Source organism: Poeciliopsis prolifica, unplaced genomic scaffold, assembly GCF_027474105.1.
Source record: "Poeciliopsis prolifica strain line A6 unplaced genomic scaffold, Auburn_PproV2 SCAFFOLD046, whole genome shotgun sequence".
Taxonomy (NCBI): domain Eukaryota; kingdom Metazoa; phylum Chordata; class Actinopteri; order Cyprinodontiformes; family Poeciliidae; genus Poeciliopsis; species Poeciliopsis prolifica.
Genome location: NW_026562421.1, coordinates 4,042,501 through 4,057,038, shown reverse-complemented (window position 1 = coordinate 4,057,038; position 14,538 = coordinate 4,042,501). Strand labels below are relative to the sequence as shown.

The 14,538-nt window shown below is 46.9% G+C and overlaps 1 protein-coding gene across 1 annotated transcript in view; it reads left to right on the top strand.

Moving 5' to 3' along the window:
• The window catches only part of LOC129377050 (intermembrane lipid transfer protein VPS13D-like), a 44,838-nt gene that overhangs the window by 5,532 nt on the left and 24,768 nt on the right, over nucleotides 1-14,538 (top strand). The window contains 27 exon segments of the mRNA XM_055056776.1: nucleotides 213-314; nucleotides 660-863; nucleotides 943-1,123; nucleotides 1,808-1,935; nucleotides 2,025-2,079; nucleotides 2,186-2,270; nucleotides 2,272-2,360; nucleotides 2,797-2,858; nucleotides 2,860-2,928; nucleotides 3,005-3,137; nucleotides 3,225-5,459; nucleotides 6,259-6,407; nucleotides 6,783-6,785; nucleotides 6,852-7,896; nucleotides 7,899-7,918; nucleotides 8,192-8,282; nucleotides 8,356-8,482; nucleotides 8,553-8,733; nucleotides 10,159-10,225; nucleotides 10,228-10,340; nucleotides 11,480-11,636; nucleotides 11,714-11,918; nucleotides 12,258-12,429; nucleotides 12,511-12,626; nucleotides 13,748-13,963; nucleotide 14,034; nucleotides 14,519-14,538. The exon segment at nucleotides 14,519-14,538 is cut by the window's right edge and continues 281 nt beyond it. Coding sequence (XP_054912751.1) covers nucleotides 213-314; nucleotides 660-863; nucleotides 943-1,123; nucleotides 1,808-1,935; nucleotides 2,025-2,079; nucleotides 2,186-2,270; nucleotides 2,272-2,360; nucleotides 2,797-2,858; nucleotides 2,860-2,928; nucleotides 3,005-3,137; nucleotides 3,225-5,459; nucleotides 6,259-6,407; nucleotides 6,783-6,785; nucleotides 6,852-7,896; nucleotides 7,899-7,918; nucleotides 8,192-8,282; nucleotides 8,356-8,482; nucleotides 8,553-8,733; nucleotides 10,159-10,225; nucleotides 10,228-10,340; nucleotides 11,480-11,636; nucleotides 11,714-11,918; nucleotides 12,258-12,429; nucleotides 12,511-12,626; nucleotides 13,748-13,963; nucleotide 14,034; nucleotides 14,519-14,538 — 6,026 coding nt within the window.

Here is a 14,538-nt window from a genome sequence, read left to right as displayed (position 1 = left end):
GGGGAACTCCATGTTCCCCAGAGACACTTTAATGCGAAGTTGGCACTTTTAATGCAACTTTGCATTGAAAGTGTTATTTTAACAAGACTCCTTCATGTTCACTCTGTCAAATAAAGTTACCAAATTATTTTGGGATTCCAAAGCACAGTGAATGTTTGTGTTTTTGAATATTTTGTTATTTATAAACTATTTTCTTCTGTTTTGTGCTTCAGGCTGAACTTGAACGCGTTGAAGAGGAGCAGACGCTGGAGGAGCTGCAGATTCTCAGAGAAGTTGTCCATGACAGGGTTCGGTTGCAGGAAGAGATGGCAGATGTACGTTTAGATGATCGCAGAGGGTTTGCAAACATCAAAGTGCATTTCAGTAAATTTGAATATTATCCAAAAGTTAATTCAGTAATTCCAATAACATTACTTCCATTTATAGATTCTTAGTCACACAGTGACGTATTTATTGAGGTCATTAAAGTTAAAGGAGCTGCACTTTCAGTTTTGTATCCAACTATGCTGATTGAAAGTTGAGTGGAAGAAAAAAGTGCGGTAGAAAAAGATGATGCAACTTCTGTTCATCCCTCTGAAGCTAACATTTTCTAATCTGTATGTAGCTTCCCAGACTTTGTTTGAACAGATTTCATTTTTTCCACTCGGTGTTTTTTGCAGAACGTTCGGGAGCCTAGCGGCAGCCCCCAAGCTGCTCCACCTGCCACATCCGTTCCTAAAAGTGGAAGCTACAGAATGATTCAGTACCTGCAGTCTTGGTTCCCTGGTTGGGGCGGCTGGTCTGGAAACACGCAGGTTCTGGACACACCTGAAGAACTCCTGCCAAGTCCATCATCCTGGGATATTCTAGGTTAGCATCAGGCTGCGGACTGAAAGAGGCTCGGCGTTCAGCGATCTGTTTTATGCTACGCTGTAATCTTTAATTCTTCTGATTCTTCTCCAGCAGACAGGGGATTTGTTCGACCCACTGGAGGACTCCCACACTCTGAACACCTTCACTAGACGAGATTACATGTTTGCTCGACTGGAGATCTTTTTGGCGAAGGGCGGAGTCACTCTTTTTCACGAGGAAAGGAGAGCGAACTCGATGCACGAGAGTGGCGTCCTGCAGCTGGAGTTCTCAGGTACGAGCTTGAGTTTGTTTTTCCTTCAGAATAAAATAACTATCATCATTATTTGGTTACTTTTTAACATAATTTACTCATTACACTGAACAACTTGAAAGTTGGCAACTGTTTTATTTATTTTTTAAATCTAGTGGAAGTTAACAAATAATCAAAAGTATTAACCACCTGGTGAACTCCACCAATAACTTTACCTGGTTTTGATGTGACTGGAGGAAACTAAGCACATTTATTTTGAGATAAACATTTATTCATTAAAACATGGTTCTAATTTTATTTGTGCTTCAGAAATATGAGATTTCTCTTTAGAAGCAAAGTTTGTATTTTGTGGCGTTTACAAAACTCAGCAGCTGTGGTAACAAACTGGTGGCTATCAACAAGGTTTAGCATTAGCTTCTGCTAAATACCAAGATGCTATAGCGCTTAGCGTTAGCAGAATTAACTTTTATGTTAGCAGTCCCCAACACTGACAATGAGTCTCATTTATTATGAAATTAGTTTAAAAATACTCTATTGCCAGATCTGATTGTAATACTTTCCTTTCTTGCTCCAGTTGATCAACTTTTACCATAATGGAAATAAGGGTAATTACCCTGTATTACAGTAATATAGCTGTATTACAGTGTAGTTACATTGTAGTTAGATGTCAGTGTAATTACCCTGTATTTGTGGTGCTTTACTCAGGAGTGAAGGTGATCGTGGAGTCTCTTCCTCGCTCGGTCGTCCTTACTGGCCGTTAACTGGGCAGTCTGTTCCTCAGAGACCTGACCACTCAGGGCACCATGTTCCCCTTCCTGGTGTCGCCCAAAATGGTAATCCACATGCATCTCTTCATCAACATGCACCTTAATGATGCTGGCTTCATTATCTCCGTGGGTCTAACGATGTCCACTTGTTGCAGGACAAAGTTGTTGTTGCCCTTAGTCAGTCCATGAGTCAGCACAGCGCTGCTGCTGGTAAGGATTGATTTATTTTATTCAGTGTCAATAATATTCTGGACGTCTCTGTCAGTAAGTTAAGGACTTGCTTTCACAGCAATCTGTACACATGTTGTGTTATCAGAGAGCGATGCTGAGTGGACTTCTCCGGTGTTCGAGATGATATACGAGCGCAACCCTGTGAGGTCCAAATTTGAGAGGAGCTGGAAGTGAACACCAGCCATTAAACATCATCTACAGTCCACAGGCCATGAAAAAAGTCACTGAATTCTTCTATAAAGGAAGAGTTCACACTTCAGGTCAGTATGGAGTGTCAAAACATTCCCAGAGTCAGCTGAAAAAGAAAATACACCTTCTTTAAGTTTCATGGTTTTACACATGAAGACAAGATAAATCTGTGTCATACTTATCTCCAAAAACACAGAAAGTCACTTTTTAAAAAAAAGTTCCTTTAGCCTGAAAAGTTGCTAAATACAGCAACAAAATCTAAAGTTGGCAACAAGGCTCCTTGTGGCGACAGCCTCCCTTTCCCACGCAGGTCATCCCCACACTGGGCCACACCCCTCAGTGTCTCTTGGCTCCGCCCACTTTTGTGAAAAGTTTCAATGTTTAGAGAAGGATTCATTAGCAACGCCTGCATAAAAACCGTTTTTATTTGTTTGAAATTAGATGCAAGTCATTGGGGATGAAGTTAAGATCAGACAGGACTGATATTTATGAAATCTTTTGCTCCAGGCTTTGGCTACCAGTCTGAGCTGGAGCTCCGGGTAGCCGAAGCCGCCAGGAGGCAGTACGACAAAGCTGAAGAAGCAAACCAAGGCGGAGATCCGACAAACCCTGGATCAGCTGCTCGTTGGAGAGTTTATTGTAAGAAGAAGTTGCTGGAAAGTCACATGAAACGGATATAAACTTCAAATCTACTGTCATTGTTTTGCTTTTGCAGGAAAACAGCAAGCGCTGGACAATGAAGCTGGACATTTGCGCGCCTCAGGTAGTTTTCCCCGATGACTTCCAGTCAGAAGACCCGATGCTCGTGGTGGTGGACTTAGGCAGGATCCTTCTGACCAACTCTCAAGGTGAAGCAGCCAACAGTTACCTCCTCTTTTCATCTGATGGGATTTAATTCACCCTGTAACTGCTGATATTTGTTCCCCTCTCTGAAGATGACAGCGTCGTCAGCGTCGCTCAACCGGAGCAAGAAGTCCAGAGTGACGATGAGTACCAAACTCCTCTGGCCACCCCGCCCTTGTCTCCGCTTGCAACTGAAATGCCTTTCAAACTGCTGTTTAAAAACACAGAACTTCCCAGCCTCAGTTCTCCGGAGACTTCGAAGGCCTACAGCAAAAAGCTCTATGAGAAGTACTGCCTTTCATTCAAGGACCTGCAGATTATGGTCGGGCGCTACAAGGACAGCTGGAAGCACCTTCAGGACAGCGAAGTGGGACCAACCCACGTAGTGGAGAAGTTTAATGTCCTGCTGCAGCTTGAGCAGCGGCTGCGCTACACTTCGGACCCTCAGCTGCCCGGCGCGGTGCTGTCAGGAACGCTGCCGGATCTAAAGGTGCACATCAACCTCGAGAAGATGACCGCCATCAGGACTTGTCTGGCGCGGCTCAACAGGCCAGCTGAAGACGACAGCGACTCGGGGAAAGATCAGAGCGCAGCGTCCCCTGACGCTCCCACGCTGCGCCGGGACAAGATCTTCCACAGAGTGGACAGTTCGTGGAAACTGCAGGATTCTGCCAAGAACCTGACGCAGAGCGTGATGACCTTAGAGCAGCACACACGGGAAGTCCTGGTGGAATCCCGCCTGCTGCTGGCTGAGTTCAACATCAACTACATGCAGCTCGGTGTGGAGAGCAACGGCCGCTATATTTCTGTTTTCAAAGTGTTTGGCACGAACGCTCATTTTGTCAAGCGACCTTACGACGTAGAAGTCGCTCTGACGGTTCACGGATTTCTCCTGGTCGACACGCTGCAGACGTACGGCTCCGACTTCGACCTGCTCGTTGCGTCTCACAAGCATCTAAGCTTCGATGTTCCCACCGGTAGCCTCAGAGAAAGCCAGCCGTCTTCCCCCACTTTGTGTGACGAGCAGACCTCTGAGCATCCTGGAGTCCATCCTGGGTCATTCTCTGATCTCTCCCCATTTAGTTCCTTCCTGAAAGACCAGGACGCCCTCATTAGGATCGAGTATCAGTTTGTAAGCTCAGACTGTCCCTCCATGAACCTCAACAACTCCCTCCAGGTCACCAGCATTCAGGTCAACAACCTGGACATCATTCTCAACCCTGAGACCATGGGGGAGCTGCTCAAGTTCCTCCAAAAGTCTTTCCCCAAAGAGGAGACTGCATCATCCACCCAGGAGAGTCCAACCCCGCTGTCCAGTGAGGAAGAAGACCGGGCCTATCAGGCAACGTACGACCAGAACAAGGAGCTAACCGTGGAGATCCACCGCCTCAACCTGCTGCTCCTGCGGACCGTCTCCTCTAGCACCGCCCTGGCAGTCGAGAAGAAAGGCCTGAAGATCGCCACCGCCAGCATCTCTGGTACCAAGGTCAACGTTTCCCTGGGAAGCCGTCTGGACGTCAGCGGTTCCCTGGGGTCCTTGCAGCTGGTGGATTTAACCCAAGAGGCAGGCCGAAACCAGTTTGTGGTCAGCATTGGGAGTGTAGAAGACCGCTCCTCGAGTCCCGAAGGTTTAGCGTTTCTGCCCGACAGCCAAGAGTCTCCAATAGACGCTCTGAACTTTCAGTTGAAGGAGAAATCTGAGGGAGAGTGTTCTTTGAAGCTACACATGGCGTCTCTGCACTACAACCACTCGGCCAGGTTCCTGCGTCACCTCAAACTGTCAGCCAACGAACTGGAGGACAGTTTCCGCTCCGTGTTGAAAAACGCCGCCACGACCGTGTCGACGGTTCTCGCCTCCAAGACGGCGGAGTACAGCGGCAGGGTTTCGCTGTTCGAGACGCCGTCACGGAGATCCCGAACTATCGGCCAGAGCTGGGGGTGTTCGTTTGACCACGAGGAGGACGTCTCAATGGGGGAGCCTGAATCCGCCCTGGACACCTTCTTCGTGAAGCTGACCCTGAACATCAGCATCGAGTCGCCGGTCGTATCCATTCCTCGGAAACCCGGACACCCCGAGCTGTTGGTCGGCCATCTGGGAAGCATTACCATCCAGAACTTTGTCAGTGGTGAAGACTCTCAGGGAGCGAGGCTGGAGGTGTTGGTGAAGGACATCGGACTGTACTCAGTCAACACCAGTCACTTAGTGCTGAAGAGACCGCCCAGAGAGGAGAAAGCCGACTCGTCTTCACCATCCCACTCTCTGGTCAGCAAGGATGAATCCCAGTTCACACGCCACGACTTCTTCGAGTCGCTCAGCCGGGGAGAAGGTGAGAAGATTATAAGTATCGATGAAAGTTACCGATTAATGATAGAAGTTAAAGTTTATTAACCTTTCAGAGCCGCTAACGATTAATATTTAAAAACAAACAAGCATAAATTTCATTTTACATCCCACTCCAGACTCTGTTTGTATCGTTTCTCTTTCCTGTTCTAATGTGCTGCCATCTTTAATTTTGTATCAACTGGCTCCGCTTATGGATGACCAAGTGGCGCCCTCTGCTGGATGGAGGCCAAATTACAACACTAAAAGACGGTCGTTAATCGATTGGAGCAAATTCTAATAAACCATTAAAATACAAAGTATTATCAGAGGATAAATTGTTTACATCATATCTAGAGGTGAGATTCTATTAAAATGTTTAATTGCAGGTTTTGTAATTAATTAATGGCATTTTAATTGAAAGACATAACGAGACAAAATAAGCAATTCTAAATTCTTGCTAAAATATTGAGGAAATAACCATATGACGTCGTCAACAAATATATTTATATAGACCATCAGATTGGTAAAATAATCACCACTACATCTTTTTCTACCAAACTTCTTCCTTTCACTCAACCTTCCATGATTATGCTTAGGTTCTGCCCTCTGTAAAGAGTGAATGTCTTCAACAATGACTGTTGCTAATCTCCCCACTTATCCAGGTTAAAAACGTACATAGATTACATCTGTGTATGACTACTTGCTTGGATTAATAATTCTTTGGATTATATTCTCATGAATGGGGACAGACCTTTATCTGTTTCCTTCATCATTTATGTGACATTTAACTTTCTGTCCTACAGCCTTCCACATACTGAAAGACACAACTATTCACTTCACTTTTGAGAAAACGCCGGATGGGGATTCTGAGTTCATCCTGCTGACGACAGACGAGCCGTTCAGGAGCACCGGCCAGATGAGAGTCCAGGGGAAATTTGTCAACCCTGTTCAGGTAAGTTGTGCACATGAGGATGATTGACGGCGCTAAGCCCCTCCTCCTGGCTCTGACTGGTTGTTTTTGGAGTGTTTCTTCAGACCGCAGTAGTAGCAGAGGAGCTGGATGTTTCACAGATTATGTGTCTCATTACAAACTGTCTCAACATGAAGACAGTTTTAAAAATATGTAAAAAATGCATATATTAAAGTCACATTCTGCAGAGTTAATGACTCAAAACTACCTCCTGTATCTCACTGAAACTTACCTGCAAGTTAGTTTTGTTTGATGTCAAGTGTGCTCAGATATTTGCAGTAGACCAAAGTTACTTGGTGTTTTTGCAGTGTGAGAGTTCAGGTTCTGCTTTGTGAATGTGTTGCCGACAGTCGTCAGGTTGTGCTTGGCAGATGGTTTCTGTCCTTGCCCAGTCACAGTCTCACCCTGTTGTTGTGTTTATTGTAGTGTCTGTGTAAACCCGTGTATGAGCAAGTTCTCCAGACTCTGGACAATCTGTCCCTGATTGAGGAGCAACCTCTGACCCCCAGCCAGCCGCCGACGCCGCCCCCGCCAACCCCGTCCTCCTCCAGGCCCCACGCCTTCCCCGACCCCCAGGGGGGTCTGTTCGCCAGGGACCCGCCCTCCATCAGCTTCTCTCACTCCTCCCTGTCCTCTCCGCTGTCCCTGCCGTCTCACCGGCCCGTCCTTCAGCCGCCGACCTTCACCCAGCTGAAGGTCACGCTGCTGGTGGCGGAGCTGCAGGTGCAGCTGAGCGCAGACCTCACGCAGGGCTCCCAGGGTCTGGTCAGCGTGCGCTTCCAGGACCTGGAGGGCCGCTTCACCAAGGACCACCCGCAGCTGCTGGAGGTGCAGCTGGCTCTGCGCGCGCTGCTGATGGAGGACCTGCTGGACCCCAACACCGACTCCAAGTACAAGCACCTGATGAAGTCCCACGGCGCCCCCAAGCCGTCCACCTTCATCTCCAAGGACCACCTGTCCCGCAGCTGCCCGTCACGCTCCAACGCTCTGTCCCCGGACATGCCGCGCTCGCTGCCCGCCTACATCAAGGAGACGCAGAACGTCTTCCAGCCCTACCAGAGGCACCCCGCCACGCCGTCCGCCGTGCGCAAGTCCAAGAAGGACCCGGAGTTCCCCAGCACCCCGCCTCCCTCTCCGACGCCGCGCGCCGGCTCCCCGCAGCCCGACTCCAACTTCGACGACACGTTGGTTCACATCAACGTGCTGCTGGTGGAGGCCGGCCACCCGGAGTTCAGGACGCGCTACGGCGGCGTCGGCCGCAGTGTGGACGTGGACTTCAACTGCCTGGACATCCTGATCACGCTCCAGACCTGGGTCGTCATCCTGGACTTCTTCGGCATCGGCTCCACGGCCAGCAACCACGCGGTGAAGCCGGCGGCTGCCGCCACCCAGCCGGTGGCCGGGCAGCCGCTGTACGAGCCGGACGGCGGCGAGGAGGAAGAGGTGCAAGAGGACACGGTGGCGCCGGCGGTCAAACCAAGCTGGACCTCAAGGTTGGTCACATTTTGGCACCTGGTAACACCAACAGGAGATGACTTGGAAGCACTGATTTATCGGCACAATTGTCTTAATTTTGGGCGATCAGCCGATACTCGCATGTGAAGCCGATCTTCTCTGCCTCAACCACAGCCGCTGTCGTCTCCGGCTCTGATAAAATGTTCAAACAGATCATTGAACATTGAAAATGTACTGATCTGTTTTGCAGCATCTCCTACGTGAACTGAAGCGAAGTGGTGCCATTGTTGACCCGTCTGTCTTTTTTCCAGGTTCATTCTTTGACTCTCATCCTGAACAAGAAGCTCCATGAACTGGCCAGAGCGAGCGTGTCAAAATTATCCGCTCATCTGGATACGCGCGGTACGTTTAGGAACCATTCACATCCGCTTCCTGCTGCCAAACATTCGCTGACAGCTTTAATGTCTGACTGCAGACGGTGACTTGCGGATACACGGCAGCTTGGGACGTCTGTCCCTGAGTGACCTGACCCCGCACGGCGACCTCTACAGAGAGCGCTTCACCACACAGGGAGGGGAGGCGCTGGTTTTCAACATCCTCAGGTACAGACGGTCTCATTACGACTTCCTCTGCTGGAACCGTTTCCCACCTAATTTCTCCTTCGTTCTGCAGGTTCGGCGAGCCGGATCCTGACCTGCAGCGCGAGTATGACGTCAAGGTGTCGCTGCAGATGGCGTCTGTTCAGTACGTTCACACGCAGCGCTTCCAGGCCGAGGTGGTAGCTTTCATCCAGCATTTCACCCAGCTGCAGGACGTCCTGGGCAGACAGAGGGCGGCCATGGAGGGCCAGGCGGTGAGTCCAAACCACCAGGCACACCTGGGACATGCGGTCAGGGGAGGCTCACCTGTAATCCTGATGAGTAAAACAGATGCTAAAGATGAGGAATCATGAATAGAAATTAGTTTATCAACATAATTATAGTCAAAATCGCTGAATTTCCTCATTGCCAGTTCGAATGTATGGAAAAAGTCCAGGGTGAGGCAGTGTAGTACAATAGCTCACCTTTGGGGGGCGCTGTGTCACACAGAGTGAATGAAGGCGGTGAGTCCAAACCACCAGTTGGCCCCAACTTCTTAATGAAAGTTGGGGCCAATATTCATTAAGACCTGCAGCAGCTTGACGTCCAGCGCGAGAATCCAGCCCTGTCTCCATGCTGGACAGTCGCTGACGATGGCTAGCATTGATTTCAGGTCGTCAACATTACGCGCTAAATCCTAAATCAATCAATCAATCAAATTTTATTTGTATAGCACATTTCAGCTACAAGTCATTTCAAAGTGCTTTACATCATAAACACAAAACACAAAGGCATGCAACATAGAATAAAATACCAAGTTTTTTTTTTTTCTCTCCCTTTCCTTCTTCCCTTCCCTTTCTTTTTTTTTTCCCCCCCCTTTTTTTTCCTTTTCCCCTTCCCTCTCCCTTCCCTCCCTTTTCCCTTCCTTCCCTCTTCCCTTTGACACGGAATTTGAGCGCCTGTTACCGCCGGACTCCGCCGTCCGTTTAACCACGGGTATTCGCCGGCCCCGTTGCCCACAACAGGAAAAAAAAAAAAAAAAAAAAATTACATACATATCCACAAAATCAAATCCATACATATTACATTTCAAATGCAACTCTAAACAGGTGCGTTTTTACTTGAGATTTGAAGGAAGTCAGTGTTTCCGCTGTTTTACAGTTTTCTGGAAGTTTGTTCCAAACTAAATGTATCTGAGACTCATAAAAGAAAAAGGATGCTAACTGTCAGCACAACGAGATTTCGATGACAAAGTCAGGAAAAAATTTCAATTAAGAAAAAACAGCCAGAGAGAGGGAAGTTGCTAGTTAAGGAAGTTTTCAGTTATGCTAGCTTGACTATGAAAACTTTGACATTTAGATGTGCTGAGGAATTCAGTTCAGTTAAAACTAAAACCAACTCTGACAGATCCCCAGCAGGTGTTTAAATTATCTAATCTACCACCGCTGCTGAGTATTTATTACCTAATCAATAAAAACAACGATACTGTGGTTGATTTTTAGGTGCAGAATTCAAAAAGGTCAAAGTATGAAAAGCTAAAACTTCGTATAGATTAAAGGAAAATTAAAAACTGTCAGTCGTTTCACGTTATAATTGAAATGTGAGCTTCTGTTCTGGACATTGGATGTGTCCAGAGCGGGGAACAGGTCCAACCGCGTTTCCATGCTAACTGAGGTAATGGCCCTGTCCTCTCCCCGAAGGTGCGTGATCAGCCTCAGAGGGCGTCCAGGGTTCTGCTGGACATCGACGCCGGCGCTCCGGTTCTCATCATCCCGAAAGCTCGCGGTCGCCCCGGGTGATCGTGGCCAACCTGGGCCAGCTGAAGGTGCAGAACGTCTTCCTGCCGGCCGGGTCGCACGGAACCGTTTCCCTCCGAGACAAGGTAGAGAAACTCACCATGGCGCACGCCTTTTTCCCTTCTCTGGTGAGTCAGCCGCTCCACCGCCGCTCCATCGCCGCCGGTTCCGCTAACGAACCCGAATTCATTCAGCCGTTTCCTGACATTCCTCAGGTTCACTCATGAAAACTTTATTTTCTGGAAAGTTGGTGAAATGCTGAATGAATTCGGCTTCACTTTTGTAACCAACTAATTACTGCATTTTTTATTTTCATCCATTTTTTAAAAACACTAACTCAGACTCAGCTTTGTCTGATGTTGGAGTTGAGATAGTTTGCTAAGAAATTCTTCATTTAGTCTTACGGAGATTTTCAGAGAATATTGGAGAACTTCACAATAAAAGCATCTGTTGGTCCACTTCCTGTCTAAGGTTAAAACTGACAGAACTCAGGATTCACGGTTTCCTTTTGGGGTTTTTTCCGAAAGCTGGCTAACTTGTGCCAGAATCCTTTTAGTTCTGTACCTTAAAGTCTAAAGGTCCAAAACAAAATGTTTGGTTCTGAAGTTTTTCCCTTTGTAACGATTTGAATGAATCAATGAGACACATCACTTCTCTGGTTAGGAGAGAAACAAGCTAATTAGCTAACTGTATAGCTAAATGTTTTCTTAGCTCGTCTTAGCCGTTCATATGCACCTTGTGTGTGTTTTTAAGAATATCATACTGCATGGAGGTTCATACACGGAGCTGTCCCGCTACCAGGTACAGCTGCCTCCTTCTGCTGTGTGTGAGGTGAATTTTGTCTGATTGCTGTGAGCCTGTCCTCCTGTTTCCACCCGTCTGAGACCATCATCAGAAACCTCTGCATCACAGACTGGCTTTGTCACGTGTTGCATTTTCTGATGCATCGCCAAGCAGAATATATCCTCATAAATTGGTGATACCGACCCGGTGTTCAGCCAGGCTATAACTGTACTGAGAAACGTTTAGTCTGGGCTGGTTTGTGTTTTTGTTAACTGCACATGTTCAGATGTAAGTTGGAGGGTTTGTCAGTCAGACCCTGATTTTCAAACCTTTGGATAAAAACTGCTGATTACAATCGAGTTTTATTTCTATAAAACTTTGTAGCAGTGCAGTGTTTTTGTCCTGCATGCAGTGATCTCATGTTGCTTTCTCCGTCACAAAGGAGCGCGTCAAGAGCGCAGCAGAAGGAACGAGTAACGCTCAGGACAAGCCGAGAAGTTTTCCTTCCGGCGCCGCCTCATCGTCAAGGTTTGGCCTCAGCAGACCCAAAGCGGCGAACAGCAGAACCATCCCTGAGGACGAGGACCCGACCGGCTCCGGTCAGCGTGGCTCAGTGGTTAAAGTCGGTCACGGTTTCTCTTTGTGTGCTGTAACCTGCTCTCCCTTCCTGCTGCAGAAGACCATGTGTGTCTGCTGGACTGCATGGCCCTGGACCTGCAGGAGATGGACATCTTTGCCGCGGAGCGCCTGCCCTGGGACAGCACCGGGAAGCCCGAACCCTCAGACCTGATCTTCCCTTCCTACTCGGTCCGTCGGACCGGAGACAACCTGCTGAAAGACTGCTGCCGCCTCACGCTGAAGGTGGAGCGCAACCTGGACAAGTACGACCGAACGCTGCGCATCGGAGCCCAACATGGCCCGTTAGAGCTGCTCAGGGGCCACGACGTTTTAGCAGCTGTCTTTTAATTACAATGACAAAACCTGGTTATCCTTTGGCTTTTACCTGCTAAACACATAATAAGGTTCCCCGCATGTTACATATTGTCGTCAGTCATCAACTTTTCAGGCTTTGGTTAAATCAATGTGGACTTTCCTCTCTTTGAATTGTTACACATTTCTCCACACACGGCGCTTTGTGGAGGTTTTTAAAGAGACAGCGTCTGTTTTCGAGCTCTGTTCGGTTTGTGCTGCGTCGAGTGATTTCAGCCTTGTGTCTCCAGGGAGCTGAACCACACGGTGCCCGACACGTCCATACACGGCAGCTTGTCGTCGGTTCACTGCTCCCTGGACAGGAAGCACTACCAGCTGATCCGGGGCATCCTGGAGAACAACCTGGGGGAACCGGTGGAGGAGTTCCTGCGGCCGTACAATCTGCAGCACCCCAGCAGCTACGTGAGGAGCCCTGCATGCATGCACACATCTCTGCTTTCCTTTAGCATGCAGACATTGATCGTCTCTGATGCTGCTGTTCAGACGGTGCTGAGTGGAGCCGTCTTCACCAACCTGTCCTTCCTGGTGGACATGACGGACGTCAGCCTGGAGCTGCTGGACAGTCCCACCTCTGCTGACAGCAGGAACTCGTTAGCCAGGTGAACTTCCTCCTTACAGAACCTCAAGGAACCACATGCTCTGATCCACATGTGGTTCTCGGTTCTCACTTAGGTGCATATCCTCCTCCCTGTCAAAAATCTGGTTTTCTCAGGATTTAAGGTTGAATTTTAGAAGAATTTAAAAAATAATAAGTTAATTGATGCACAAAACAGTGGCTTCCTGAAAATTCTTTCAGTACCGACCCATTTCAATGTGATCCACCATCTGAGGCTAAAGTCCTAAATATTTTGTGTAGTGCATTTATATTGTGTTTACGCACAAGCGACTTCCGCCAACAACAGTGATGGATGACGAAGCTGCTTCTCTCTGCGGGTTAATTAATCTGATTGGAGGCTGGAAAAGCCTGTTGTTGTGCTAAAAGGAGTTAGCCTGTCAGTGAAGCCATGCTAGCCTAAAATAGCATCTCAATGCTAAACATAAAGCAGCTAACACTAATGTCAGCATCCACAGTCCAATATTTCCAAAGAAGCTCCATGAATGATCATCTTCCTGAAACTCTGGGAAGATGAATGACTAAAATGACTCTTTGCTCCCATCTAGTGGTTGAAGAACCAAAATAATAGATAAAAAAATAATAAATATCTTTACTATTGAGCTCGTATGTCCACTTATTCAGTTAGTTAGCAGCAAAAAGGGGTTTTGTAATGTAAATATTGCTTATTTTGTCAATTTTACTCATATCTTTATCTAAAATGCAATTAATTAAATATAGACTCTGCAATGAAGTCAGTAAAAGATTTTAATGGAGTCCCATCGCCCGCATTTTACTAAAAACTGGTCAGAAAAGTCAAAGAACTGGGAGCCTGAAAATGCTGGATTTCAAAAGAATTGGTTTGAAATCCTGTCAGTGATTGTTGGACCAGTTCAACTGTCTATGCATCACATGTCAACATCCTGAAGAATTTCTGGGATTTTATTTTTATTACAGCTGAAAAAACTCCAAATTAGGATCAGAAACTATATTTGGTATTGATAAAAATACAGAAATTCCCAAAATTAACCTAAAAACTTGAACACAAACGCCTGCATGAGCCCTTGTAGAAGCTTAAACACATTAAATATGTAGTTTTAATGGTTTTGGTGTGTTTGTCTTGCACAGGTTCGACTTTGTGAAATCCAAAGTCCTGTTTGAGAGTTTGTCCGATGGCTCCAAGTCAGTGAACCTGGTGTCTCACTCTCTGCTGGCAAACGACACCAGATACACCGAAACCACGAAAAGCAGCGAAAACAGCAGGTGCAACGTGTTCGACTGCATCCTGCAGCCTTCGAAAACGGGAACCAACCGGGCGACTCTGCAGCTGGAGCTGCACTACAGGTGACTCACAGCAAACAGAATATTTCATCCTCTGAACACGTTCATCCAAAAGTTATACACCTCCAGTAAGAGTAGCTCTACTTCGAAATGTTTTTAAAATTTAAAAATGAGAGACAGTGTTTGGAAAAAGTTTACTCAAGAACTGAGTAACTGATCAAATAATCAATCATTTAATATTTAAGAATGACAAAATTAGACGGACCAAAATATAAAGTTAGGTGCAATTTTTTTATTTTAAGGACCAAAATGACAATAATTCATATAATTAACAAAAAATAACAAAATCAGACATTGTGGAAAAATATTTCCAGATCAGTTTTGTTCTCTAAAAAGCTTCAGAAACTTTAGCAGAAGCTGCAGGTGTGTGTCTGGTTTTGGTTAAAACGTATTTGTTTTTCATTCAGTGGGTAGAAAATCCAAAAGTGTTACTTGAGCCACTTTATGATAAAATTACTCCAGTAAAAGTATTAAAAATACTCCTAAAAGTAATTTTTTCTAAAAAGTTACATTTGCCTGAGTAACTGGTAACTACCCGGTTGCTCTGGTTCTGTGCAGATCCACGCGGACTCGTCCAG